At 30.5% G+C, this 27,670-nt stretch overlaps 1 protein-coding gene across 6 annotated transcripts; it reads left to right on the forward strand.

The window, feature by feature from the left end:
* LOC130450588 (ATP-binding cassette sub-family C member 4-like) lies at nt 1-27,534 on the forward strand. Of its 6 annotated transcripts, none has more exons than XM_056789055.1 (19): nt 1-143; nt 7,695-7,872; nt 8,899-9,009; nt 10,388-10,525; nt 10,728-10,926; nt 13,783-14,011; nt 15,594-15,750; nt 15,881-16,123; nt 17,365-17,724; nt 17,811-18,126; nt 18,208-18,384; nt 18,668-18,843; nt 19,642-20,012; nt 21,537-21,767; nt 24,900-25,130; nt 25,192-25,493; nt 26,326-26,571; nt 26,668-26,828; nt 27,186-27,534. In XM_056789055.1, exons 2-19 carry the CDS (start codon nt 7,799-7,801, stop codon nt 27,472-27,474), a joined length of 4,011 nt encoding a protein of 1,336 aa, XP_056645033.1. In that variant the 5' UTR covers nt 1-143; nt 7,695-7,798; the 3' UTR covers nt 27,475-27,534. The 6 variants fall into 6 exon arrangements, with proteins under 6 accessions (XP_056645033.1, XP_056645034.1, XP_056645031.1 ...); XM_056789056.1 differs by lacking the exon at nt 1-143 and adding an exon at nt 2,941-3,072; XM_056789053.1 differs by lacking the exon at nt 1-143 and adding an exon at nt 5,031-6,032.
* Nucleotides 27,535-27,670: the final 136 nt, after the last annotated feature.

Raw genomic sequence — 27,670 nt, forward strand, 5'->3', positions numbered from 1 at the left:
ATTATAAGCAATTATACGATTATTTTGTGTAAAATATAAATATTTTGGAGCAAAAGTATCGAACATAAATTTTGAATGAACAAACTGAAGTACGCGGGCTACTTCCCATCAAAAATTTTTAGTTTTTAGTGATTATAATTCAAGTACGTATTTTTTTTATGAATCAAATCACTTGATCCGATGAATATGGTGTTTCGAAATGTCAAATTGTACATCGATTTGTTGCAATCACTCGTGAACTTTACGAAATTTTTTCATAAAAATTGATAAACATCCATTTTTTATACTGTTTTCAAAGCATATTTATTAGTGATAAATCAATTATGCACTTCAAAGATAAAATATTTTGAGTGCGGCAGAGAATCATTTTTGGTAATTATACACTTTCAGGGTCACCTGGTTTTTTGGCTCTAGAAAATCGAAAAATGGATGGATTTTAATGATCTTGGTCTCAAAATGTTCCATTTTACGGCGGATTTATAAAAAAAATTAGTAGAAATAGTTGGAATGAAAATTTCTCATAGTTTTACTGTTTTAAATCGTAAAAAAACGGTTTTGCAAAATAATCCTTTACAAAAAATTATCTCATTATCAGATAAAGTTCTTATATATTTTTTTGTATTCTACATAAATTAATAAACAATTTAAAAAAAAATCCAAAAAGAATGATTTTTTCAGTTTTTATAGCTTAAAATGAAATTGATGAAAAACAATCAATTTTCGTGAATAGTTTTGTACTATATTCTTCAATGTTAATAGTTTTTGGACCATTAAAAATCGAAAAATAGATAAATTTTATAATTTTGGTCTCAAAATGTTCCATTTTACGACGGATTTATGAAAAACACGGGGGTAGTGGCTGAATTTGCGGTTTTTAATAGTTTTAAACCTTAAATATTAGAAAAACTTTTTTTTCAAAATATTCATTTTTTTATGTAAATTGCGAAAAAAAAAAATATACGAAACAGTTACGAAGGATTATATGTAGAAAGTCATTTTTTTGCATTTAAAGTCATGAAACTGTAAAAAATATTTATTTTTTTTCAATTTTCGTATTTTTTTTTATAAATCCGCCGTAAAATGGAACATTTTGAGACCAAGATCATTAAAATCCATCCATTTTTCGATTTTCTAGAGCCAACCTAACCTAACCTAACCAAAAAACCAGGTGACCGCGAAAGTGTATAATTACCATAATTTTTTGTAAAGGATTATTTTGCAAAACCATTTTTTTTACGATTTAAAACAGTAAAACTATGAGAAATTTTCATTCCAGCTATTTCTACTAATTTTTTTTATAAATCCGCCGTAAAATGGAACATTTTGAGACCAAGATCATTAAAATCCATCCATTTTTCGATTTTCTAGAGCCAACCTAACCTAACCTAACCAAAAAACCAGGTGACCGCGAAAGTGTATAATTACCATAATTTTTTGTAAAGGATTATTTTGCAAAACCATTTTTTTTACGATTTAAAACAGTAAAACTATGAGAAATTTTCATTCCAGCTATTTCTACTAATTTTTTTTATAAATCCGCCGTAAAATGGAACATTTTGAGACCAAGATCATTAAAATCCATCCATTTTTCGATTTTCTAGAGCCCACCTAACCTAACCTAACCAAAAAACCAGGTGACCGCGAAAGTGTATAATTACCATAATTTTTTGTAAAGGATTATTTTGCAAAACCATTTTTTTTACGATTTAAAACAGTAAAACTATGAGAAATTTTCATTCCAGCTATTTCTACTAATTTTTTTTATAAATCCGCCGTAAAATGGAACATTTTGAGACCAAGATCATTAAAATCCATCCATTTTTCGATTTTCTAGAGCCCACCTAACCTAACCTAACCAAAAAACCAGGTGACCGCGAAAGTGTATAATTACCATAATTTTTTGTAAAGGATTATTTTGCAAAACCATTTTTTTTACGATTTAAAACAGTAAAACTATGAGAAATTTTCATTCCAGCTATTTCTACTAATTTTTTTTATAAATCCGCCGTAAAATGGAACATTTTGAGACCAAGATCATTAAAATCCATCCATTTTTCGATTTTCTAGAGCCCACCTAACCTAACCTAACCAAAAAACCAGGTGACCGCGAAAGTGTATAATTACCATAATTTTTTGTAAAGGATTATTTTGCAAAACCATTTTTTTTACGATTTAAAACAGTAAAACTATGAGAAATTTTCATTCCAGCTATTTCTACTAATTTTTTTTATAAATCCGCCGTAAAATGGAACATTTTGAGACCAAGATCATTAAAATCCATCCATTTTTCGATTTTCTAGAGCCCACCTAACCTAACCTAACCTAACCTAACCAAAAAACCAGGTGACCGCGAAAGTGTATAATTACCATAATTTTTTGTAAAGGATTATTTTGCAAAACCATTTTTTTTACGATTTAAAACAGTAAAACTATGAGAAATTTTCATTCCAGCTATTTCTACTAATTTTTATTATAAATCCGCCGTAAAATGGAACATTTTGAGACCAAGATCATTAAAATCCATTCATTTTTCGATTTTCTAGAGCCAAAAAACCAGGTGACCGCGAAAATGTATAATTACCTCATTTTTTTGATAAAAATTTTAATTTTGTACAAGCTGTTGTTAGAATAGCCATATAGATAATTGTTACTTTGCACCGTCACTGTGTCTATTTATCCGACAAGAGGTTTTTTGTTTGATATCAATTATCGTGTCCTAAATACATCAGTCAATAAATAATTCTTAGTATGTTTGATAAATGAGACATTTATCAATATCTTCTCCTGAAGCAGTCGTTATTATTTCATGGAATCAGGGAAATAATATAATGGTTGTAGTTTTTTATTCCTTTCAACAGCCACAGAATAAGTGAAAACCCAAATCATCTTTCAACACATTTTTAAAAGAAATTGCTTTTAATTCTCCTCTTCCTCTTCTAGATATCAACCAAAAACTCATGTCTCTGAGTAGTAATTAAAAAAAAACTGTCAGAGCCATATCATTGAGATATGGTGGTCTTCTATAACGATTAATCAGTTCTAACCTGATTAATGAGTTCGTTGAGCCTTCTCGTAAGTATTGTGTTTTTTAAGACGAATAATTTGGTCGATCCATTATGAAAACAGAAAAACATAATTAAATAATCACACAAAATTTTATGGCACATCATGCTCAAGCTTCACATGAGTGGACAAGGCACTTATACCAATTTGCAAAAAATCGTATGAACCACTACCAGTTGATAAGAACGTGTAATGTTTCACTGATTTTCTGTTTATATGGTGTTCTTGCGTTTTCTTCTAGCCACTATTTTCAACGACTGACACGACATAAAAGTAAGCTGCTTCATTAACACTAAGGAATATTTATTGATAGTTTGAATCACCATTACACCCATTCTAGAAAGAATGGAAATTGTGTTCTTAAGAAATTTTTTTTCACCTATCAACCAAAGCTACTGACATTGTTTATTCTAAAGGATTCGAGGTACTTTTGCTGGAATAGAAAGTTTGAATTCATATTTCAAATTTATCTCATTACATATTCCAAATATTGAGTAGAATATTTATTTATAGAAAATATATTAATCTATAATAAATAGTCACATATTCTATTGAATTTCAGGTTTTTGATGAATAAAAGTCAATGACACTTAAACAATATAATACATAATAATATCAATATTGACATGTTAATTTCATTTCGACTTATATAAACTGCGGTTACTTAGAAATGTTAATTACATAACTAAATCGAATAAATGATGCTTTCAAAAGTTTCATGAACATGGTGACTTTTTTGAGCAGTTCGATATTGACGGTACACTGAAGGAAAGTGTTTACTTGTGAATAGTGCTTTAATATATAAGGTAAACAAGATAATATTTCCAATATAATCCTTATTATTTCAATTTTTCCCTCTTCACATGAGTAATTTTGGACAATATATTATGAACCAGTAAGGTAAACATGGAACATTTGTAAACAGCTTTTCATGACCGATTTCATAAATCTAAAGGAAATTATATTAATATCTCTTCTCTTAGATTCATCAATTTGAGAAAAGTTTCATCAAGAGACAAAGTGCTCATGCTTAAAATGATCCATATATGTAAATGTCGAAGTTTATAAAATGGTGAGATGAAAAATTTAATTTCAATTTTTTAGCTATTTTGCTTCTTCAAATTAGAAATATTATATGTTCTTGCATAATTGAATCATCCTTTATATCAAAAACGTAAAAGGGAAAGATAACTTATTGTATAGAATATACTCATATACACTCATATTTGAATTAGTTCAACTATACACACGTATACGTATTGTGTATATATGCCTACTTCTGCATGATAAAATTTTGTATGCGAACACAAAGCCCATGAGCATTGCCAATCAAATATTTCAACAGAATATTTGTTTCCTGTTAAAAGTATTAATGTACTTGCGAAAATAAAGACCAGCTAATGTTAAAACTAAAAAACTTGTGAATTAGTCTTTGAAAAATAAAAAATATAGTTTATTTGAAGGTAAAATAAAGCCCAAAAATAATGTTTTTTCTCATGAAATAATCAACGAGACTTAACATTTATGGAATTCTTCAGTTAACATTTCTCCTGTTAATAAATAAATAAAATATTCTTAATCAGACTTTCAATTAGGATCTTTAGGAATTAGACTCTTAGAACCAACAATTATACGCATTAAAAATAGCCTTTAAGAAAAAATACGTACTAATTTTCCTAATGATAACGATACTTTTTTGGTCAAACCTACGCATTCTTGGTGGTACCATATTTTGCATATAGCATACTGTCTCATATCCGATATACGATTTTCTTTGCAAACAGGGCAAAAAAAGATTCTTCCGAGGATAATTTGATTCTTTTTCTTTGATTATTATGAGATCATTGTTTTTATCCATCTCCATTTTTATGCTGTTTTCTTTGACTTCTCATTTTCATTAAATGTTTCTTGTTCCTTAAACAGTTTTTTGGTCACCGTTAGTCTTTATGATAGCTTCTCTTCTAGGCCTATTCTATAATACAACGTAGTTTGGAGTTGCTCTTGAAATGGAGAACAAAATTTCTTAGCTTCAAGGTTAGCCAAAGGTACACTGTCATCAAAACCAAAACTGTCCCTATCTTCGATCTCTTCTTGAGTACCATATATATTATCCATAGACAGTTGTGTTATCTGCTGTTCAATATTCATTTCAGTATCTGTCTCATATCCTGAGTTATTAATTATTGAACGACGATATATAGTGAGTGAAGTCCTGAAGTGGAAGGTTTTTGGTAACTGAATCGAAGTTTTCACCAATGATCTGTAACTTCGGTGTTTTTTCTACATCATTCACAGGATCTATATAGTCCTATAGCTGACGGTACAGCGATAAAGAATATCTGCATTCGCTATCTACCCTTTATTAATCTGAAGATGCCACTTGTTGTCTAATACTTTGCGTAGAAAGCATATAATTTGGAAGTTACGGATACTTTCCTGCCAAAAAATCCTGACCGAAAAATAGTTGTTAAACGTTTTATAAACAACGTTTTTAGAAACAAGATCAGTTGTCACCAAAAACATGAACCACTAATAGTGATTAACAACGAGAGTCTGGGAGTTACAGCAAAATGGAATCAATGCAAGCCGGCTATTAACTTCATATTATAGTCGAGATAAATTTCACATAAGTCGGAGCTCGATCATTACAAAAAAAAAATAAACACCTTATATCTCGTTAACGACAATCTGCACTCCGCGGCGGTACATAGCTTCAAATGACTAAAGTTCATGTTAGTGTTAAATTGTTTTATGAAAAGATATGCTAGCACAAGATTTTTTGTGCTAGATGTCACTTCATGAGATTGATCTGTCTGTAATCTATGTCCCCAGATTTAGTTTTTGAAAAAATTTTATATTTTTGTTGTGTTCAGTGATATTCGTCAGCACGGAGTAGTTCTTGTTACCAGTGAAGATTTAGATAACCTTTAACATATCTCGACTTACTAAGTATCTCAATGATTTTATCGGTAAGAAAATATGTAATACTATTGAAATATTTCTTATTATGAGTTCACACCTTTATTTTATACAACAGTTAATGGTACTTTAACCACCCCTGAGTGTTTTTTATTCCAATACATACAAGATAGATTTACGCCTTTCAACCCCTAGAGTTAAAAATTTCAATTATATGTTGTTGCAATTGATTTGAGATAATTTATTCCTATTCCAGTGAGTATTTTTTCTCATAATAATGCAGATATCCTAATATTTATTCAAAAGATATGAAAATATACGTTTCTTTAAAACGGTATATATACTACTATATACTATATATAAGAAAATCTACATAATCCTTTTTAGCATGTACCATCAAATCATATCAATAAATACCTATTCTAGTCTTTGTTGTATTGGTTGTAGGTGACAATTAATATTTTTATTGTATATATATGGACAAGTTTGATTTGAACAATAATAATATCCTCAAACAGTCGATATTATTATTTATGGACTACTATTCTCGCCTTGTACACAGTTTAAAATAATTGTAGATTTATTAAAAAACTTAACATAAAGATATTTTAATTAGCTACGACTGTTTTTAAAAAATGCTTATCTCTAAAAATTACAATTTAAGCAATTAACTAGATTCTTGTTGGAAATCAAATCGAGTTACTTATAAAGAAATATTGTGAAATGTTATTTTGAAACAAATTTTATCTAAACCTCATTTGAATAAAAATAATTATGCGCTCGTATATTCGATATTATTATCTATTTACTATCAACCTTGTCTCGCACAGAAACAGTTTAAACTGTAGAATTTATTAAAAAGTTTATGAAACTTCAAAATGTGATGAATATGTTAACTGACTACAGCTGTTTTGAAAAACGTTTATCTCTAAAAAATAAAATTTGATCACTTTAAGAGTGACAGGTTAGTCATAAAAATATATTAAAAGTAATTCATAAAAATATAAATAGAAGCTGAAATTTGAAAAGGGTAGGTACAAATTGCAGATATCTAATTTTACGTAATTACCGGTTTAATATTATATTTTCTTAGGATTAAATAGATTACACATAATGAACAACCGGGATCCTGAATGTAGCGAGTTTAATAGAATAGATATTTTGTAAAGGGGTGCCGAACATTTATCTTCATCTTTTACCACCCAAACAAATCAAGGTCAATTAAGCGAATCCACAATATATACACGTTTTTAATTATACCTTGGCGGGTTCTAAAGAATGTTGTGACAAAATATGCAAATCTCACGAGAAATTGAAAAATGCATTCACTTATCAATTTTTTTCTATCGAGGTTGAAGTCATTTGCTTTCTTCCGCCCTTATTGGTAGAATAACTCCCAATCTGTTGATTGTTGCTACTTCTTTGGCATATGTTAAAGAATACAAGTTTAATTAAATTACTCACCTTTATAATTACTCATAAATTGTTCCTTGATAGTATTGATACGAATTATCTAGTTACTTACTATGCAACTAAACAAATACTGTATAAAACTGTTCAGCATGTACTGCACTGACATTATGTACATACTTTGAATATTTGTATTCTTCTACTTAATAGGTAGATTAATTCCGTTTGCATCACTTACACATATTTATTTAAAATGATAAAATTTATAACACTATAATACATACCTGATAATTTTATTTTAGAACTACGTCTAGTAAGAAATTCATTCCCTAGAGGACGTAAAACAATTACACCTATTACCAACCAATAAATTATTTCTATTGTTTCTACTTAAACATTCAGTGGAATGGACTCATCAAAAAAATACGTTAATAAATCTCCAGAAGAAAATGCCGGTGTGATTTCTAGACTTTTTTTTGTGTAAGTTGATATTATTCCTAAAAATAATATTTTTTTACAGTGAGGTTTTTAAATAAACGATAGATTTCTTTCTCGTTTTACTGATTCGGTTGAAACGACCCTATATCAGTTTCAAAATTTCAAATTTGATACCACTTCTCCAAACAATATTAGGTTTGATTATTATTGTGAAATTATCTCGTATCTATCAACTATTTGAATAGTATCTGTCCGATTTGAAAATTGCCTAGCATATTCATTAAAACAGTGGCGTAACAACCTACAATCTAAACCTGCAATTGGCTTTTTGAACGTCGTTATATTTTATGGAAAGTAATGGATGATTGTGAGAAAATTGAATAAGTTTGTTTTGATTGGACTTAATTTCAATTTATCTTTTCTCAAATTTACCAAAAACTGTCGTTCTGTAATCATTTACATTTATAAATATAGACTTGCAACTTGCCGCCGAGCGTGAGTTCAAAATATTTTAAATAAAATACTTTTTTAGGTCTATGAATATATAACATTCATTTGAAGTCAGTGATTCACTAAGTTACTGCTTGATTAATTTTAAAATGGGTCATTTTGTTTTAAGGAAAAATTGAGTGGACACCCTAAAAGGAGGTGTCTACTTATTTTTAGGGGGTACCAAGACACCATGGACATCCCTCGTTGTTGCGCCTCTGGTTTAAACATTAACAGTACATAATTATCTCTTTGTAATTATTGCATCATTGCTTACTTTTGTTTTCATATGTTATAATGATCTGGAGCTCAAGTTACTCTTATGAAAGGTACAGTATAAATTTTATTGTTTTTACTCATCGAGATTCTTCGAAAACTACCGTTGATGGAGATGAAAAACTTCATTCGTGTTCTAGTTTTTTATTTTCTCATAATGCGACTCTTTTCATTTTATCAGAGGATTTTTCATTATATGAAGTTCATCCACTTGGCTCACTCTTGTTTCCGCCACTTATTCTATTAATAGTTATTGGATTGAAGATATTTTTTATAATGATTAATTAAATTTTTACTGTAAAGGTGGTTTCTGCCGTTCTTCAAATTTGGTTACCAAAATGACATTCAATTGAAGCATGTCTACAGCAGTACTAAAAATGATATGTCCGGACCTCTTGGTGATGCTCTACAAAAGTAAGTTGAAATCCATTACGTTCGACTAATTATTCTACCATTGAAATTAAAGTGCTTATTTCATCTCACTAAATTCAGAAGTCATGAATGATTTAGAACCCAATTCCGTAAGTAAAATACCATTCAGGATCCTAATTAGCATCCTAAATCGGAAGAAGGGTGGCTTCTAGCTAACTAAATCATTTAGCGTCCTAATTAGAAAACTATTTAGGTAGATTTAATAGCGTATAGAAGCTTCAGTCCTACCCGTACCGCACCGGCCACTGCATGAGGACGTGCTAAGTTTTAATGTGTCTAGGGTAGAGAATTACGTAAGTTCATTCAAATTATTTGTGATAGCTACGTATGGTATTTTTCATATTTTTAGTCTATGGTTACTATATTCTCACATATTCACACAGGTTCAAAGAATATATGAAACCTATGGAACCAAGCCCTGTGGGATGCTGGCTTTAAAACAGATTGAACATTTTCTTTATTCCTGAAATATGAATTAGGCAATCACGATTCAATAAAGTCTGTGTATGTTTTTGAAAGGTTAGAATGTAGTTCACGAAGGAGAGTATGTGAAATGCTTATTTTTCTAGAAGTTTTTTTCGTGATATTGGTAACTCTAGCAAGTTCATATGTAATGATTATTGAAAGCCTAACAGATATTTTTTTAAATTTTCATAAAATACTGTAAACAGCTCTCCTATTAATATTATAGATAGCAGTGTTATTAACCTATAGGAAGGTACATGTAATAGTATTCCCGTTCAAACTATTTCCGCCACATTCAAATGTGAAAATTGAAACTGGGAGCTTTTCTATAATCTATATTTCTGAATATTTCTTCAATTCTCTTCTTTCTATAACAACATTCCTCTATTGCTTTTTCTTATTAAGGGAAACGGGGTTTTTATTCCATTCTTTAGAATTTTAGGGAGATGACTCGCAATTATTCAATATTTTCAATGATTTCTTCATTTTAAAATTAAGTATTTTGGGCGAAAGCCAATAAATTTTCTCACATGGTTTCAAAATGTGATATTGATTTACTAACATATCCTCTTCCAAATTTAAAATATTTGTGATTCTATTGCTATAAGTTCTTACTATTTACAATTTGGGATGTGATTACACAGACAGCGTTTCAAAAAAAATTACCATATTTTTGAATTCAATTCCTTCCACTTCTAATGATACATTTGTTACGGAAAATTTTGAGTATGCATATGTACTCGAAACAGTTTTTCTGACTATTTTTGGAGTTATGTACGGAAAATATGTATTTTTACTTATTATTTTTCTACTCTAATCTATACTAATTTGGATTTACCAATTCTAAGTATATTAACCTCAAGGCAAAATCAACTTATGAATCGTTTCATTCCAGAAATTGGGAGGCGGAATTACGTAATACCAAAGGAGAAAAAAAGAAGAAACCTAGTTTGAAAAACGCCATCCGTAAGACATTTTGGATGCGATTTGCCTTTTATGGCTTTGCAATGTTTATTCAATTTGGAATTTTAAGGTATTCAATAACATACTATTAACCATTGATATGCTTATAGAGTTTCACAATTAGAATAAAAAATGAATATATTATTGTTTGAGCTCTTCAAAAAAATCATTTTTTACTGAGAATTTTAAATTTGGTAATTTCAAATAAATACTTGGATTCTGAAATAGAATAAATAGAACAAGAATCCATTTTAAAATGTTGCATTCAACAGGATGACGTTACCTTTAGTATTGGCCAAATTCATAAGCTTCTTCGACTCAAAGAAAAACCCTCATGAAGGCTGGATGTGGGGATCAGGAGTAATATTAATGTCATTTACCCATGCTATTATATCTCATAGTGCCAGATTAGCCTCTCAACGAATTGGAATGAGAGTGCGCATATCGGTTTGCTCTTTAGTTTACAGAAAAGTACGTATATTAGAACTATCATTTTCAATTGTATTTTATTTATTATACTTCCACCCTTTATTGTTAGATACTTTATTGAATCGGTTAATAATTATACTTAAAAAATTGGACAAGAATGATCACTGAAAAATATTAATTTACAATAAGGAGGAAAAACGGAGCACACATTGCTATAGTTCTTCAATTTACAGTTGCAGAAGCTATTTTTATAAAAAGCAATTGAAAACTTGCTTCGCAACACGACCGCAAATGCAGTATAAACAAAATCTTCGGGGCTCAAAGATTAAAACAGTGAATTGGTATTGGTTGAGTAGCATATTATGTCGAAAAGTAATAAATCATCTTTTTATAATCTCAAACTTCTAGGGCCTCAGAGGGTGGAGTATGCTTTGTAGTGTTTGTGAGTCTGTATGTATATTTTATTTAATTGTGTTATGTTTCATTGGAAAACATACAAATACTTGTATTTACAAGGAAAATTTTCGCCAGTATGATAGTAAAATCACAGTAGGGATTACAAAATTAATAAACAATTATCAAGGTTGTTGTGGATCATACTGAAATGTTCTTTATTTATTAAAACAGTTTTCAATCAAAAATAGGTGCAATTTACGTAATCTATTTACACAATAACTTACTAAACTATTCACAAACACTTCCACGGTTAAATATTTATAATACTTAACAGCTAATTCATTTGAATACCTACACCTTTTGATTTACTTGTCATTATTCCGATGTGTTCACTATAATTGTTCATCTAATTCCACTATCAAATGTGATACTTTAAGTCACTCCTTGACATTAGGACACGTCGCATTTTTCATAACTTTCATATATCAGTTATGAAAAGTAGTTGTTGTGTTATTGGGGTATTTGGTCAGGAACAGTAATAATAAAAACATCTTCACATACAAAAATTACTGGGTGTTTATTACGTTAACATAGTATTTAAATTATCTTATGAAACTGTTAAATTACTTATCAATTATGTAATTAATTAAAAATATATATAATCAGATATGGATTCAATACATTGTGTAAAAAATTACGTAACTGACTATTATTTCATTATTTAAATTGACAATTAACTTATCATTTTAATTCAATAGTATTTCAAGATTAATAAACATTGAAAACAACATTATTAAAGACACAGTTATTGAAAGTAAGTCCATTTTCTGGGTGAATTTTCTATTGAACTTCTTGTCTAATGTTGATTTCACGTGAGCCAGAGACTTAGCCCAGATTTTTTTCTGAAATTCTTCGCTTATTTTCTAATGAACTCTCAACATAACCTACACTACACTGTGGGATTGCCATCCTCCGTGTTGACTTTATTTTCAGAATGTCCACTCCTGAATCTGCCAGGAGAAACGCTGACGAGCCTCTAAAACAATGTCCTAACATTGGGTAAACCCAGGTACTGATCATTCTTTGCTGGATATTGTCCAATGGTATATAAGCCCACGGGTTGTACTCCACATTTTCCATGATAATATCGCACAAAAAATCTGTTGTGTTTTAAAGCAGGAGGTCTAATATTTCTACTTTTTGAGGAGGTCAACAAGATTGACCAGAGCAATATTTCCAGCAATGACCACAAATTCGCGGGTAACGTGTGTTTTCCTATTTGGAATTGTAATTTTAAAAAATGCGTCTTCATCAAGTACATCTCCTCGTAAGAACGTCAGTTCAGCCTTCCTACAGGCTCCCGCAATCCCTATTATCATTTCGATCTAAGGAACAGATTTATTTAATAATAAATTATAAAAATATGGTAAATTAAGTCGTATTTTTGCAAATAGAAATATTTAATCTTCAACCTCTTTTATAAATCATTCTCCTTCGTCAAAATCTACGATTTTTTTGCATGGTATCCTGCTGACTGTCTCTTCAGCCAACCCAAAGCATAGTGTACTTCTTGATTTAGGCATTTTTGCACACGGTAAGCTCAGATATTAACATTGAATATGTAGTCCACAAAGTCGACTACATAAGTCCCTTTCATGTATTACTTCTGACTTGTTTTGACTTTTTTGAAGAATCGTTGTTTGCTTGTTTACTGCCACAGTAACAAGACTTCAAGACCTTAGTAACAAACTTTTAACACCATTTGATTCCACATTAATATTTTCATTGTAATTGAAGATTCTATTAAAAGGGCGATATTGTTCAACTCGCGTGCACTCGTCTTGGCAAATATTACGCTTGTAATAACTATTACCAACTCCTAGAGTCACATTTATCACATTCTAGAATCTTCCTTTCCTAGATATCTCTGATTGGCCATAAACAAACAAAAAGTATTCAGGGCATCCGCTAAACAATAATACTAAAAAATTTACACAACTACTCGTAGGGGGGGGGGGGGTGATGGTGATTATCGCATCGTTAAGGATGGTACAATGGCAAAGGAGTGCTCACTTCACGTCTAGTATCTGGTTTAAGCAGAACACCCTTATATGTAGGTAATTTTTGTTGTCCATTTTCTCATTTTATGTTCAGTTATTTAATCTAATTAGGTGATTCATTTTGGAGAAAGGTGCTTGATCTATTTACGCAGAACGTCGTCCAATTAGCCGCGTGTCTAATGATAGGATACAACTTCTCCGCATGTAGCATATTTTTTCAGTTCTTGCAAATATTTAAATACTTGAATAAAATTAATAATAACCAACTTCTACAATTGGAAATTGAGCCATACTTAATATTTTGCTTTGCACAATTTATATTTTCTACGAACATATGGTTGATTTTACTACTTAATAGATACATATGTACATAAATGAATATTAAAGTTTGCAATTATTTTAAATAACATTTCTCTTATCGTTTGTTTGATAACTTTTCCAGCTATTGAGGCTAAGTCACTGTTCCCTCGGAGAAACTGCGGCTGGTCAACTGGTTAATCTCCTTTCCAATGATGTACAAAGATTTGATTTTGCATCTACATATATGCATGTAATTTGGATTATGCCCATACTAGCTATAATTTCTTTCACTATTCTATGTTTTTATGTTGGTGTTATAACTGCAGTGGCCGGAATGCTATTCATAACATTGGAATCAATTCCTTTACAAGGTATGTTATCGAAAATTTAGACAATATTAAGATATTTCAATTCATTATGTATTAAAATATTCAATTTTTATTCATATTTACTTAAAAACTTACCATCATCAACATCCCATTACTTGGACTTTGTAAAAAATGCGAAATTTTATGTTCAAATAGTTGTCGGTGACAGATTCCTCTGATCAAAACAATAACGTAATGATAATTTTTCTAATACCGTGCAAGTACGTACTTAAGCAGGGGTGCGTATAATAGCGTATTTTTAATGTCTGCGTAGTGTTTTGGCTAAAGTACGAGGCTTACTTGCGGGAGGTCCCAGGTTCAAGTCGCGTCGAAGTCATTTTTTAGTTTTTCAACTAGATGCCGAAGTACGTTGAAACGTATGACATGTATATTCTTCCGGATGGGATAAACTTATATATGGCGGCACATTTATAGATGAAAGTTTCGAAAAGGTGTTTATGCCAACAACTTGTTTTGTTCATTTCCCATTTTTATATAATAGAAAGAAGTGGTTGCTGGTTGCGTTTTTCGGTCTCAGATTAGCATATTTTTTATAATCGCCCTATTATAAATAATTCTGAGTTTGCGAAAACTGTACTAGCTTCTTAACTGTCAGTTTACGATTAAATATTTAATTAGTTACCACTGTTAACCATATTGTTTAAAATAAAAAATTTTGAGTTTATTTGTTGTTGCAATAAACTTTAAACATCTACATATTTATTATTTACAAGTCGAGACCGTAATATAATTAATAGATCAAACAAACTTACCTTAAGTGATGTTCGATCTTAATTATATTACGGTCTCGTTGAAGTCCCTCCCTCCCTATAAACACTCCTTGCAACAACAACTTTAAAGTGACTGAAGTAAGTGGGTGGCACGGGGCGAGGGTTCGGGTTGTAATAGATAAAAAAACGATTTATTTGAATATTTTGGTCCAAGAGCGCCGAAGCGGGGGTACTACATATTTATTATTTACTTCAACTTTTTTACATGTTTCACTCTAACCATAAACAACCTCTTTAAGTGCTAGTTTGAAGATAGGGCGTAGGAAAATGTTTTTATATTTTTTTTCACATAAAGGGAACATATAAAATTGAAAGTTTGAGTTTCATAAACTCTATATTTTTTTTAGTTGTAACTATGAACTTCATTATATGAAGTCTTCATTATACCATACTTGACGATTGCATAGCTAATGGCATTAATTGAACTGGTTGTCTATAAATAATCTTCTGGGGTGTACAAAATATTTTATATATTTCAAATTAGTTTTGACATACGGTTATTTAAAAGGCTTTTTCCATAGTTCTACTTCCAAATTTCTCAAAAATAGCCCCTCAATGTGGTATTGAGCTCTTTGATTCCTCAGAAAATCGTAGATGTAGTTTAATGATTTAGTTTTAAGAACCACATAGTGTGGATGAGTAATATATCGAAGTCATTACCAGGAATTTACAAAACTCAACTTAGCTATTCATAAATTAAGGATTTTTGCAACGAAATGTAAAGTCCAAAGGTATTGTTGAAAGGTTTCTTACGTTTTCATGTGTATATGCTCTGTTATTTTCTGAATTTCTAGGAATGTTGTCTAAATGGCAAGGAAAATTGAGGTACAAAATTGCCCTGAAAACTGATAAAAGAGTGAAACTCATGAATGAAATTACCTCAGGGATACAAGTTATCAAGATGTACGCTTGGGAGAAGCCGTTTGAAAAATTTGTTGCGCTTTCAAGAAAGTAAGTTTCATAATAATTTTCATGTGCAAAAACAGAATCTAACATTTGCACGCATATTTTTGAAAATGATATTTTACTTGGGAATGTAGTTTTAAAACAATGAAGCTAATGTTATTCTGAATAATTGTAGGTATGAAATAAATGTAATTTCAAAAACTTCTTACTGTTTTGGAATTATCTCGTCGATGGGTGTATTTACAGAACGTGTCATTCTTTTTGTAACTGTAATAACATACGTATTACTTGGAGGAAAATTGACGAGCGACATTGCATTTTCTTTGGCTCAGTTGTATAATACTGTTCAAGTCGTTATGGCCATTTTATTTCCTATGGGTTTATCCGCCTACTCAGAATCTAAAGTATCAATCACCAGGTTGGTATTCACAAATTACTTTATTCACAATAAAATAGTACCTATTTTAAAGAAAATTAATTTCCCCTGAAGTCTTCGGCGTGCCATTAAAGCTAAGGACATATTTTTAACACGTGCCGTGTTAACACGTATCAACACGACAAGTCATATATAACATATCTATGTTGTAAAACGTGTGTGCCAGTTGTCATTTTAACGTTTTTAAACTAAGTAGTATCCTCAACCTTCACGTTCACACAACACATATCCACAATCCTTCGAAGCTTATAATATAATGGAGCACCTACCAGAAGAGATGGATTGGTTGGATGAAGAAGAGGAAATGGTTGAGGTTACTGCAGCATTGTTTGTGCTACAATATGAATCCAGGGTAGGCACGAATGTGGTGAATATCATATTCTGTGGCCCGAAATTAGCAATGATGATGACAGGTATAAAATGTATAACAGGATGACCAGGAAGGAATTCGACGTGGTTTACAATTTACTAAAAAGTAAATTAAAGAAGCAAAATACAAATTTTAGAGAAGCAATATCTCCAGAGGAACGACTTTTAATAACTTTAAGGTAGAAAACAACAAAATACAATATTATATTTTCTTAAATACAGCCGAGTTTAAAATTATTATAAAACTACACATAATATTTTTTGGAAAAGTAGATTAACATTCTATAAATTTGTAAAATTAATTAATGTACTGGAAAAGGAACTTCCTTGAGTATTTTCTGAAACATAAGTATTGGTTTGAGATTGTCGTTTTCGTTGGTCTCAGTAGTCCTTATTTCGGAAATTGTACAAAAACTCATACTTTCGTACCTCTTCTATAAATTGTACCTCAATTAACATAAAGATAATTATAGATATGTTACGGAAACGAATATCTATAGTTAAGGAAACAATTTTCAATCACGCTCAGAACAAACTCGGCACAGGTGGTAAATATAACCTACAGCACTTTGTAACACTTCTGACGAAAATCTGACCAACGTAGATATTGAAAACACGCGCTATGGACAATTAATTCATAAACAATAAACATTATAATTGATATAGAAACCTTGTTATTGTGTAAAAAATCATTTAGATTATCGATACATATTTTTATAGCTCTCGAAATTTCTTTAAGAAAGCAACTCTAATGCCCACAAAGGTTAAAATAATTAGTTAACAGAATACGGCATTTGATTAACATATAAATAAAAACAGCTTAATAACTAAAGTATTCCAATTTTATTTTTCAGAGTCGAACAATTTTTAATGTTAGAAGAAAATGAAGAAAAGAAAGATAAAAAAGAAGCAAATGTAAGTGATATGGGGGATATTAAGATAACTGATGCGGTTGCAAAATGGAATAAAAAATCTATCGTTCCTACATTAATTAATATTAATTTGCATATCAAGCCTGGAACTTTATGTTGTGTGGTTGGCAACGTAGGCTGTGGTAAAAGTAGTCTGCTGCAATTGCTACTTAAGGAACTTCCTATAAGTCAAGGAAAATTAGAAATATCTGGAAAAATATCATATGCATCTCAGGAGCCATGGCTTTTTGTTTCTAGTGTGAGAAAGAATATTCTTTTTGGGAAACCAATGGACAAAAACAGGTATACATATATCAAAATGTATATTCGGATCAGTTTGAAGTCATTGCGTGATTAAGAAATGATAATTCGGTTTTCGTTACATTTAGATATCAAAATGTAGTTCAAGTTTGTTCCCTCGAAAGAGATTTTCGGCAATTACCTCATGGAGACAAAACATTAGTGGGTGAAAGAGGCACTTCGTTAAGTGGAGGTCAAAGAGCAAGAGTGAATTTGGCAAGAGCCGTCTATTCAGAAGCAGATATTTATTTACTTGATGACCCACTTTCTGCTGTAGATACGAAAGTGGGAAGGCATTTATTTGATGAGTGCATAATGAAATACTTATCTGGAAAAACTAGGATATTGGTTACACATCAACTCCAATATATGAGAGAAGCAGATCTAATAGTTATGATTAACAATGTAAGTATGATTACTCTTTATTTTAATTAGTCAAGTATTTATAGATGAATTGTCAACTGAAAGTGGAAAACATATTTTTAGGGTAGAATAGAAAGAGTTGGTACAGTAAACGATTTATCTGAGATCGAATTGAATACTCTGAATCTCACCTCTGAAGTAGATGATCAAGAAAACGGAGAAATTACAGAAGAAGCTCCCAAGGAAAAAATGGAATTGGATTTGAATGATTCTCAATTTCAGTCAAATACTTCGTTGATTGTTAGTAATTCTTCTTTCTTCACAATAGTTACACTAAAAATTACAGATATAATACATCGCAAACAAGCACTATTAATAATTCTGTAGACTTTTTTAGTTTAGTTATATTCAATCAGTGAAACTTTATTTTTTTTAGTTTCGATAGTAAATTTATAAGGGATAAATAAAATAAAAATAGATACTATTTAAGTTATTTCGTATAGAAAGGAAATAAAATTCTTGCCAAGCATTTATAATTTATAATTTTTTTGAAATTTTGTTGTGTCAATTGTATTTATTTCAGAGTTTCGAAGAGCCAAAAGAAACTGAAGAATTAATTGCCAAAGGTACTGTTTCGACATCTACCTATCTGGAATATTGGAGTAATGGGGGTAGCATATTTTCACTATTATTTATGTGTGCTATATTCATATTTGCCCAAATAATTGCTAATGCAACCGACCTTTGGTTAACAAAATGGTAAATAGAAAATATAAATCTACACTAAGTTTTAAAACAATCAAAATGTCACCTTTTGTATCTAAAGGTTGCTCCGGGATTTGATGCAAATAAGTGAGTAGATGACGTGAAAATAGTGCTTCGATATAAAAAAAATTTCTCATACATCCCCTTGTTTCTGAGTTATAAGCATTTAAAGTTGTGAAATCAGAATATTTTCTAAATTTTACATTGGAACATTATGAAGGGGTCGTATGAGAAATTTTTTCTTATGTCAAAACATTATTTTCACGTCTTCCGAATTTTTTGCATTAATTCCCGGATCACACTGTATTGCACTCTTATTTGATATATTCCACGCTATATCCGCACTTGAATGAATCCAGGTCTTACTACGTTAACTGCCAACTACTAAATGACTCGTAATTAACTTGCCCAAAGAATTTTTGGACACTGGTCAACTACGAAATACTTCTTTCTTTTTTCTGTTCAAATTAGTGCTTCAAATGATATAATATGATTAAATCAAATTCTGAAAATTGCCCTGGCAGTCAAAGTGTTAAAGAAGGTTTGTTTGAAGCTGGTTATTGTTCGGTATATTCTGATATAACTTTAATAACATAATAATTAAGAGCTTTTTAATATTTTTTGGTTGGTTATCGATTTTCAATTTGCCTCATAGTATAGTGAAATATTTAACTCTATGTAACCAACTAGCATTTCATAGTTTAAGATAGTTTATTCTATGCATATCTAAATTCTAGAGCACTAACTAATGTTCGTAACAAACGAGTACAAATATTTATAATGTTTTTGTAGGACTAACAGTGAAGCAAATAAACGCAATGTCGCCAATCTAGTATTGACTGGAGTTACACCGTCGACTAAAGTGCCTTCTATCATAACAAAAGAGTCTTTTATTAATTTATTAACCAATGGATCCTCGACAGTATCAGATAATTCGACTGTTGAAACAATATTAAATTCAGTAGCAGATTCCGAAGCAACTGAAAGTCAAGAACACTACATCTCTATATATTCGATGTTGATAATAGCCTCAATAGTATTTGTTACATGTCGATCGATGATTTATTATAAAATATGCATGACCGCTTCTAGAGTATTACATGACAAGATGTTCAACAACATCCTTCAAGCACCTATGAGATTTTTCGATACAAATCCCTCAGGTAAATTACTTTAAATAATTACATTCTGTACATTAGATTGAGTTGTAAAGACTCCACTATACTCCTCGCTTCGATTCTTCGAAGAAGTAAACTGAAATTAGAAGTGCCTGTCCATACACTCGTATAATCTTGCGAGGTACTTATTGTGTTGAATCTTCGTCTCACTTCAAATCCTTTGACTCTGACTAAAAACCGAAAATCATCGGAAATTGAGCGAGGCGAAGCAAAGTAGCACGTCTAACTTCGTGAATAGTGTAGTGGACGCTTAACTGCGATATTAAAGATCTATTGTATACCTCCTTTGGCAAAGCTAGACTGGACATGTATGTTACAACTCTTCAAACAGTCTCTGAGTATTGAGAATGCTATTATTAGAATCGTTTCAGGGATGTTAACTCTCCACTTTTTATCTCGGTCAAACAGAATACCGAACAGGGGTGTCTGTTGTCTCGGTGCATTCAAAAATTATATGTTCCTCTTTACAGAACCTGCTATCACTGGTGTTTTCAATTTTTATTATCTTAAGGTGTTCATTTAAGCCATAGTGTCCCATCACAAGACCTAACTTTCAAGTATCTAAGACCGGATTTCAAATGCTTTTTCTCGGGAAAGAGAACTGCTCGAGTCCGGTGAAAGGAGACGACCAGATTAGGAGAAAATTGTCTATTCAGTATTTCTAGACATTCCATGATTGACTTAGACTTGATTATACTGAACACACTGTTTTCATTACCACTACACCAACACTCTCAATTATACTGTGTGACGCGCGTTTCGAAAACCAAGCTATCATCTTCAGAGGCTGAAGATAAACAGTTTACCAGATTTAACAAATAAACAGTTCACGTGCTTCAGACAATGTAATTGTTAGTGTTGTCGTAGTGGTAGTGTGAACAGTGTGATCAATATGATAGTTAATTCCTTTTATAATTGCTTGATTGTCCTATCGAAACTGATTTGTGCATATCTTCCAGCAACTAGAACTGTCGAAAGATAGATAGTAAGTTTACTAACTTTCTGGCACTCTATTAATGAAACAATATGCTGGATTCAATTTGTGTATACATCAGAATAAATTCTAGTCGTGAGAAGAATAAGTCTTCAAATTCAATCATAATATAATTCTACTAAATAATAGATAAGTGTGTTGAAAGAACGGTTATTATGGCAATGATTTCAAAACTTCTAAACATGTTAGTATAACCAGCATGATTACTAATTAAGGTAGTTCGATCAGAAAGAATAGTGTGAATCTACCTTAACTCCTTCTAGCCTTATATAAAGAGTTGGTCAGAGGATTTTAATGGTGCAAAAATTATATCCTGTTAAAAACTTCTACTTCAACGGACTTATTTGTTATTTTGGAATAAAGTAAAAAACAATATTTTTTATTATTATATAATACTATTTTTCATTTTTATTCTTACTTATATGGACATAGTAAATAAGAACTTATGAAATACAGTTGATATCAAGAGAGTAAAGCAAACAATGATCTATATTTTTAATTTGTTTTTATTTTAGGTAGAATATTGAATAGATTTTCTAAGGATATGGGGGCAGTCGATGAACAACTGCCACGTTGTCAAATCGAAACACTTCAGATTCTCTGTGTTATGAGTGGAATATTAGTGATGGTATTTATTGTGTCGCCTTGGATGATTATTCCAGCATTACTACTAGCACCTCTTTACTACATGTGGAGAAATATTTACTTACGAAGTTGTCAAGCTCTAAAGAGACTGGAAGGAGTCAGTAGGTTACTTTTAAGTATTAATACTATTGCAGCTTATAATTTAAATATTTATCAAGAAGGGTGTCTTCATGGTACTTGTATAATAAACAGTAGGTATAATCTAGATTCCGCTAAGAATCGATAAACATGTATTGACAATATACATATATAGAAGCAACCGACAAAATAACATTTGCAGCAGTGTCATGTAATCAAATGGTAATAGTTTCATGTTACAAACTCAAGAGCATGATGATTTCTAGTGTTAATTAAACATTATTTGTTACGTGAGCTGATGAATATATTTTGATTGTAAGATTTCATATGGAATAGTGGATGCCGCGATTATGTAATGGTGATCACATGGACACTTACACACACTAAAAGATATTTGGATATCTTCGAACGTAATCGAATTGAATTTTCTCACAGTGAATGGAACTTAAGATGTCATTATCCTTGGAAAAAAAAAATACAGTCAAAACATTGAACTCCATCGAATGAACAGGCTTCCAAGAAAGCAAATACAGTTTTTTTGGCACCTAAGATAAGGTTTTGGAATACCTAAAGTGTGTATATCTTTATTAATTTTTTGGAAAAGAAAAAACTATATAATAGTCTACTGATTTGATGGCAAATTTGGATACCGAAGAACGAAGAAAAGACCACATTTGTATTATTACTGAAAAATTATCCTAACTGCGTTGATTTATTGTCTTATCAGCCTTGATCAGGCTCCCTACGATTACTTTCTGACGCCAAATTTAAAAAATGGCTTGATGAACTACAAATGACGACGTGATGGTAGACGCGTATTTTGTGAAACTTCCAAAAGACTATATTTTGAAAAAAATTTAGACTAGCAGTTCGTGAAGTTACAAAGAGATTATGCTGAATATTAATAATTTTGTACGGTAAAGTAACTTTTTCATTAAAAATAACTCTTCCATCTAACCACGCTTGTATATTTTATCTTCGTACAGCAAATAATAATGGAATGAAGCAAATTTAGTTCGATTAAACAGTTACAGATTCGAAAATAAATGTTGGTGGTCTGGGTCCAGAACCAAAATGATCGCATTTAAAGTTTTGGAAGCCAATAACAACAGATACAACAAAATTAAATCTAAAAAATATGAAGAATGATCAAAACTCGATCTAAAATAAAACAATTTTTCTTACGCTCAAATTATATGTTTGAATGCAAGTATACTTGAAAATTTGAGCTGGAGAAGGTTTGTTACAAAATTTCAAAAGTAAATATGCATCTATAAAAAAAATGTCATTATCGCAAAATATAGTTATCCGTACAAAAGAAGAAGTTAGTCAAAATATTGAAGAAATTTTACATGAAAAAATAATAAATGCATGGTTTGTCAATAATGTTAGATGAATCCACGACTATATCGCCACTGCACAATTGTGTGTTTTTATACAGATGGTTTTTGATGATATGTTGGTCATAGAAGAATAATTAACCATTATTCCAAGAACGTACAAGAGGTCAAGATATATTTAAAAATTATGTAGCACATATAAATTTTCAAATTTGCAAGTTGGTATTTATAACCACTGATGGACTCTTGCAATAATTGGTAATCAGTATATACTCAGAACGCTGGAATTCGATTATGCTATCTTATAAGATCTAAAAGCTTATCACGTCGTCAGTTCCGGGTTATGTTGAAAGAATGTGATACATACAGACGTGAGATGGTTAGGTTGGACTACATTTTAACGGAATTTAAAGGACTTTGCCAAAAATATACTAAATTCACAAGCTGTAGTCGAGTATTTTGTATTGAAATAACATTAATTTATCAGGTGGACACTTAAATTTTCACCTAATTAACAATTAATGAGAAAAATTCATTTTTTTCACAAGGTATGTTAAAAACAATGTGTCATACTGATTATACAGGTTTAAGGGTTTTAAATTTGTTTTGTAAACAACGTTACGTTCTTAAATCATAATTTCAATATAAAGCTGACCAGTATAAAAGGAGCTACTTATAAAAAATCCAAAACAGAATCGGAATCGCATCAAATATTTACAAAGAGTGGCTCGATCCTTTCATCAGTAATATTGTCCAGCTTCCACATTTTCTCTTCTCCTTTAATCGTATTTTTAATGCCTTTTCTCAGTTTTCAAGCTTCACATTATTTATAGTCTCCAAAAATAATTGTTTCATATCAAAATTCAAAAGAATTATTTTTTTTTTTTAAACTTGTACCTTTAGCTGTGCCCTAATGATCTACCCACCGTCATTTCTGCAATTACATCAATTTCATATTTTTTTAATTTCTCTATATGAAGGGAACACAAAGACGGAACTTAATATTTTTTGAAATTAACCAATTTTGTTAATTTTTCTAATTTTTTTTGGAAGTTTTTCTTTCATATAATTTTCTATTTAAAATCTTGGTTTTCCTGGAGCTTTACGTACTGTTTGAAATTCGCCATATTTCCATTCCTTAATAACTCGTAGATTTCCCAACACCAAGCGTACTGCGAACTAATTCCACTGTGTCATCATAGACTGTAAAAGGGCCAATTTTTCGGCGTTTACTCGGCCTTCCCAAAGTTTACATAATCACTCCAGAAATCACAATAAGCTACATTGTGAATTTTGCAATACAATAACAACTCCCTAATTTGAAACATTATTCAATTCTGGCTGATGAGATGGCTGAGATCAAAAGAATATTACAAACTTTCTCGGTACTAAAAATTTATCATATTTGCACAACTGATACAGTTTACAATGCCTTTTCTGATCATGTGATCAAAGCAAAACATCGACAATAATTAATCATGTTTGAGGATTGCCTCAAAGTCATACGTCCCTAAGGAATAAAAATTAGGCCAAACTTGCCCAAGAGAAACCGATATTCTATTCTAACATAATAATTATAAGATTTTTTAGACATATTTCTAATGTCTACCATTTGATGAGGATAACGTATCGTTCAATTACGTATCAATTTCTTATTTCTTAGACATTTTGATATCTTTATGTTTCTAAATGTTCTTGATTTTAGGTCTCTACAAATAATAATCGTAAATAGAAGTAAGATTGGATGATTGTTGAAGTATTTGTCTCGCGTGAATAACAAATTATTAAAGTGTAAATATTTTAAATATTTTTCAGCACGAGCCCCAGTTTTTTCTCACGTATCAGCTTCATTATATGGGATAACAACAATCAGAGCTTCAAACGCAGAAGACATGATTATTAAAGAGTTTGATGCTTTACAGGATAACCATACAGGTGCATATTTCTCAATGTTGGTGAGCGGAGCAGCTTTTGGTTTTTATCTAGATGTTTTCAGTTGTATTTTTCTAACAGTTGTCACGTTTCAATTTTTAATATTCAGAACAGGTAAGCTCAATAGATTCAAATGTCTCAAGATACTGAAATACACTACCAAATTTCATTTCAGACAATACACTAAGTGGTAACGTTGGATTGGTAATATCTCAGTGCATTATTTTGACGAATATGGTCCAATATGGAATTCTTCAAAGTGCAGAGGTCGTAAATAACATGATTAGTGTAGAGAGAGTGTTGCAATATACTAAACTAGAAAAAGAAGGTCCATTTGAGTCTTTACCAGCTAAAAAACCTCCTAGAGATTGGCCAAATAAAGGGGAAATTGTTTATAAAAATGTTTACCTTAGATATGCTATGAATTTACCGCCGGTTTTAAAAAATTTAACCATCAATATCGCGTCTGGAGAGAAGGTAATGTAAACATTTATTGCAAGCATATCGATTATGCGATATTTATTGTTTGCAGTGATATAAAATACCAGGTTAATAACCTTCGAGAATATAATAAATTAAATTCCAATTCTTGTTACAAATATTTTCTGAATTTCATATGATAAAAAAATTATTTTTAATGGTGGAATGAATTCACTGAAGAGTTAATGATAAAGCACTATGAAGTCCTATTATAAACTTTGCACAATATCCATTAAAGGTATATTTGAAATATATTTATATTTGTATCGTTTCAACGCCATTCAAAATTATAATTAAGACTATGTGATAACATTTTGTTGTCCAATATCTACAAACTACTTCACTGTATTATAAATGAATAAAATAATGATACTTCTGATCGCGTGGCATACCTCATTTTAGACATGCAAAGAATAACGATAAAGATCTTGAAGGTTCACGGACCTTCATAAACATAAAAAATAGTTGGAAGTCTACGACCAATTACATTATTGTTGGAGCGCTGAAAAACTGGATTTGAACGTAAGGTTTTAGACGATTAGCCAGAATATAGAAATCCTTATACCGGAAAAGCAATTACAGAAGACCACTGCTCATAATTAACAAATGAAATGGACGTTGTTGTAAAAAAAATTTAATAGACTATATCCATTTTACGGAAAGATATACCATACACACCATTCTCTTTTAACACCAATAATTACCACCGAATTATTATACAGTAATAAAAGATTTAGTGCTAATGTATGACAGTGTAAAAAGTTTTTAGAAATGAACTATTGGTTGAGGTTGTTAATATGCTTTGTTCTTCAAATTTAATATGTTTCAGATTGGTATCGTAGGAAGAACTGGAGCAGGTAAATCAACACTAATTTCTTCACTATTCCGATTGGCCCCAATAGATGGTACAATACTGATAGACGGCATCGATACTGCCCAGATTGGCTTAACTGATTTGAGATCAAAAATATCCATCATTCCCCAAGAACCAATATTGTTTTCAGCATCCATTAGATACAATTTGGATCCCCTTGAGAATCATTGCGATGAAACTTTATGGGATGCTATACAAAATGTACGTTATTATACTGATACTTGTCCAATATGATGTGATAACCTTACAATTAAATTGTGTCATTTTTTTATGTTTTTTATATTATATCCATTAAAGGTAGAATTGAAAGATGTGATAAACGATCTAACTAAACCTGTTAGCGAAGGAGGTTCCAACTTTAGTGTAGGTCAAAGGCAGCTGATCTGTCTAGCTAGAGCTATGGTTAGAAGAAACAAAATTCTTGTTATGGATGAGGCAACTGCTAACGTTGATCCACGGTAAGTAACTTGAAATCGTCATAAAAACAACCTCTTCCATTACAATACTCCTTTTTATTTTAAAACAATCCAATCTCACGTTTGACAGAAATGGAAATAGAATTATCGTCACGGTGTGGAAAAATAGTCGAAAATGGTAATAGTAATATCTTTTATCTACAAATATTATAAGTAAATCTCAAAATTTATAAATCATTTTATAATAATGTTGTTTTCCCAGTGAGAAGTAGAATTGAATTGCAGCATTTTAAGAGTATAAACGTATTATCATATACTGGTTATATTTCATAAATGGATATCCTTCATATTTGAGCAATATTTTTCTAAGACATTCCAAGAAATTCAATTATATTTTAGGACTGACGATCTTATTCAAAAGACCATTCGCGAGAGATTCAAAGACTGTACTGTGCTCACCATTGCTCATAGGTTAAATACTATTATGGATTCAGATAAAGTTCTTGTAATGGATAATGGAGAAACTATGGAATTTGACCATGCACATAAATTGCTACAAATATCAAATGGATACTTCAGTAACATGGTAAAGGAAACTGGTGCTGCCATGGAAGAAACACTGAGAGCCATAGCAAAAAGTGATTATGACAAAAAAAAGAACAATTACAATCAATCTGAACTGGAGTAGGTTCTTTTAGTGTTAATTATGTATCAAAAAATGATTAAACAAACATTTTGAAATTGTGAAGATACTTTTTATGTATACCTTATTTTTCCTGTCTTCAACATCACTTATTGAAAGGAGCTTTATTTTATGCTTGTCAAAATATAAACAATGATTGTATGTTTTTTAATATAAATAAAGAGACTATTTTCGTAAGATT

Source organism: Diorhabda sublineata, chromosome X (genome assembly GCF_026230105.1).
Source record: "Diorhabda sublineata isolate icDioSubl1.1 chromosome X, icDioSubl1.1, whole genome shotgun sequence".
Classification (NCBI taxonomy): domain Eukaryota; kingdom Metazoa; phylum Arthropoda; class Insecta; order Coleoptera; family Chrysomelidae; genus Diorhabda; species Diorhabda sublineata.

Coding starts and splice junctions, on each gene's coding strand:
- LOC130450588 (XM_056789055.1), top strand. CDS start 7,799: ATGGACTCATCAAAAAAATACGTTAATAAATCTCCAGAAGAAAATGCC. Junction 18,385..18,667: donor AGTCAAATACTTCGTTGATT/GTTAGTAATTCT, acceptor TATTTATTTCAG/AGTTTCGAAGAGCCAAAAGA. Junction 20,013..21,536: donor TTTCGATACAAATCCCTCAG/GTAAATTACTTT, acceptor TTTTTATTTTAG/GTAGAATATTGAATAGATTT.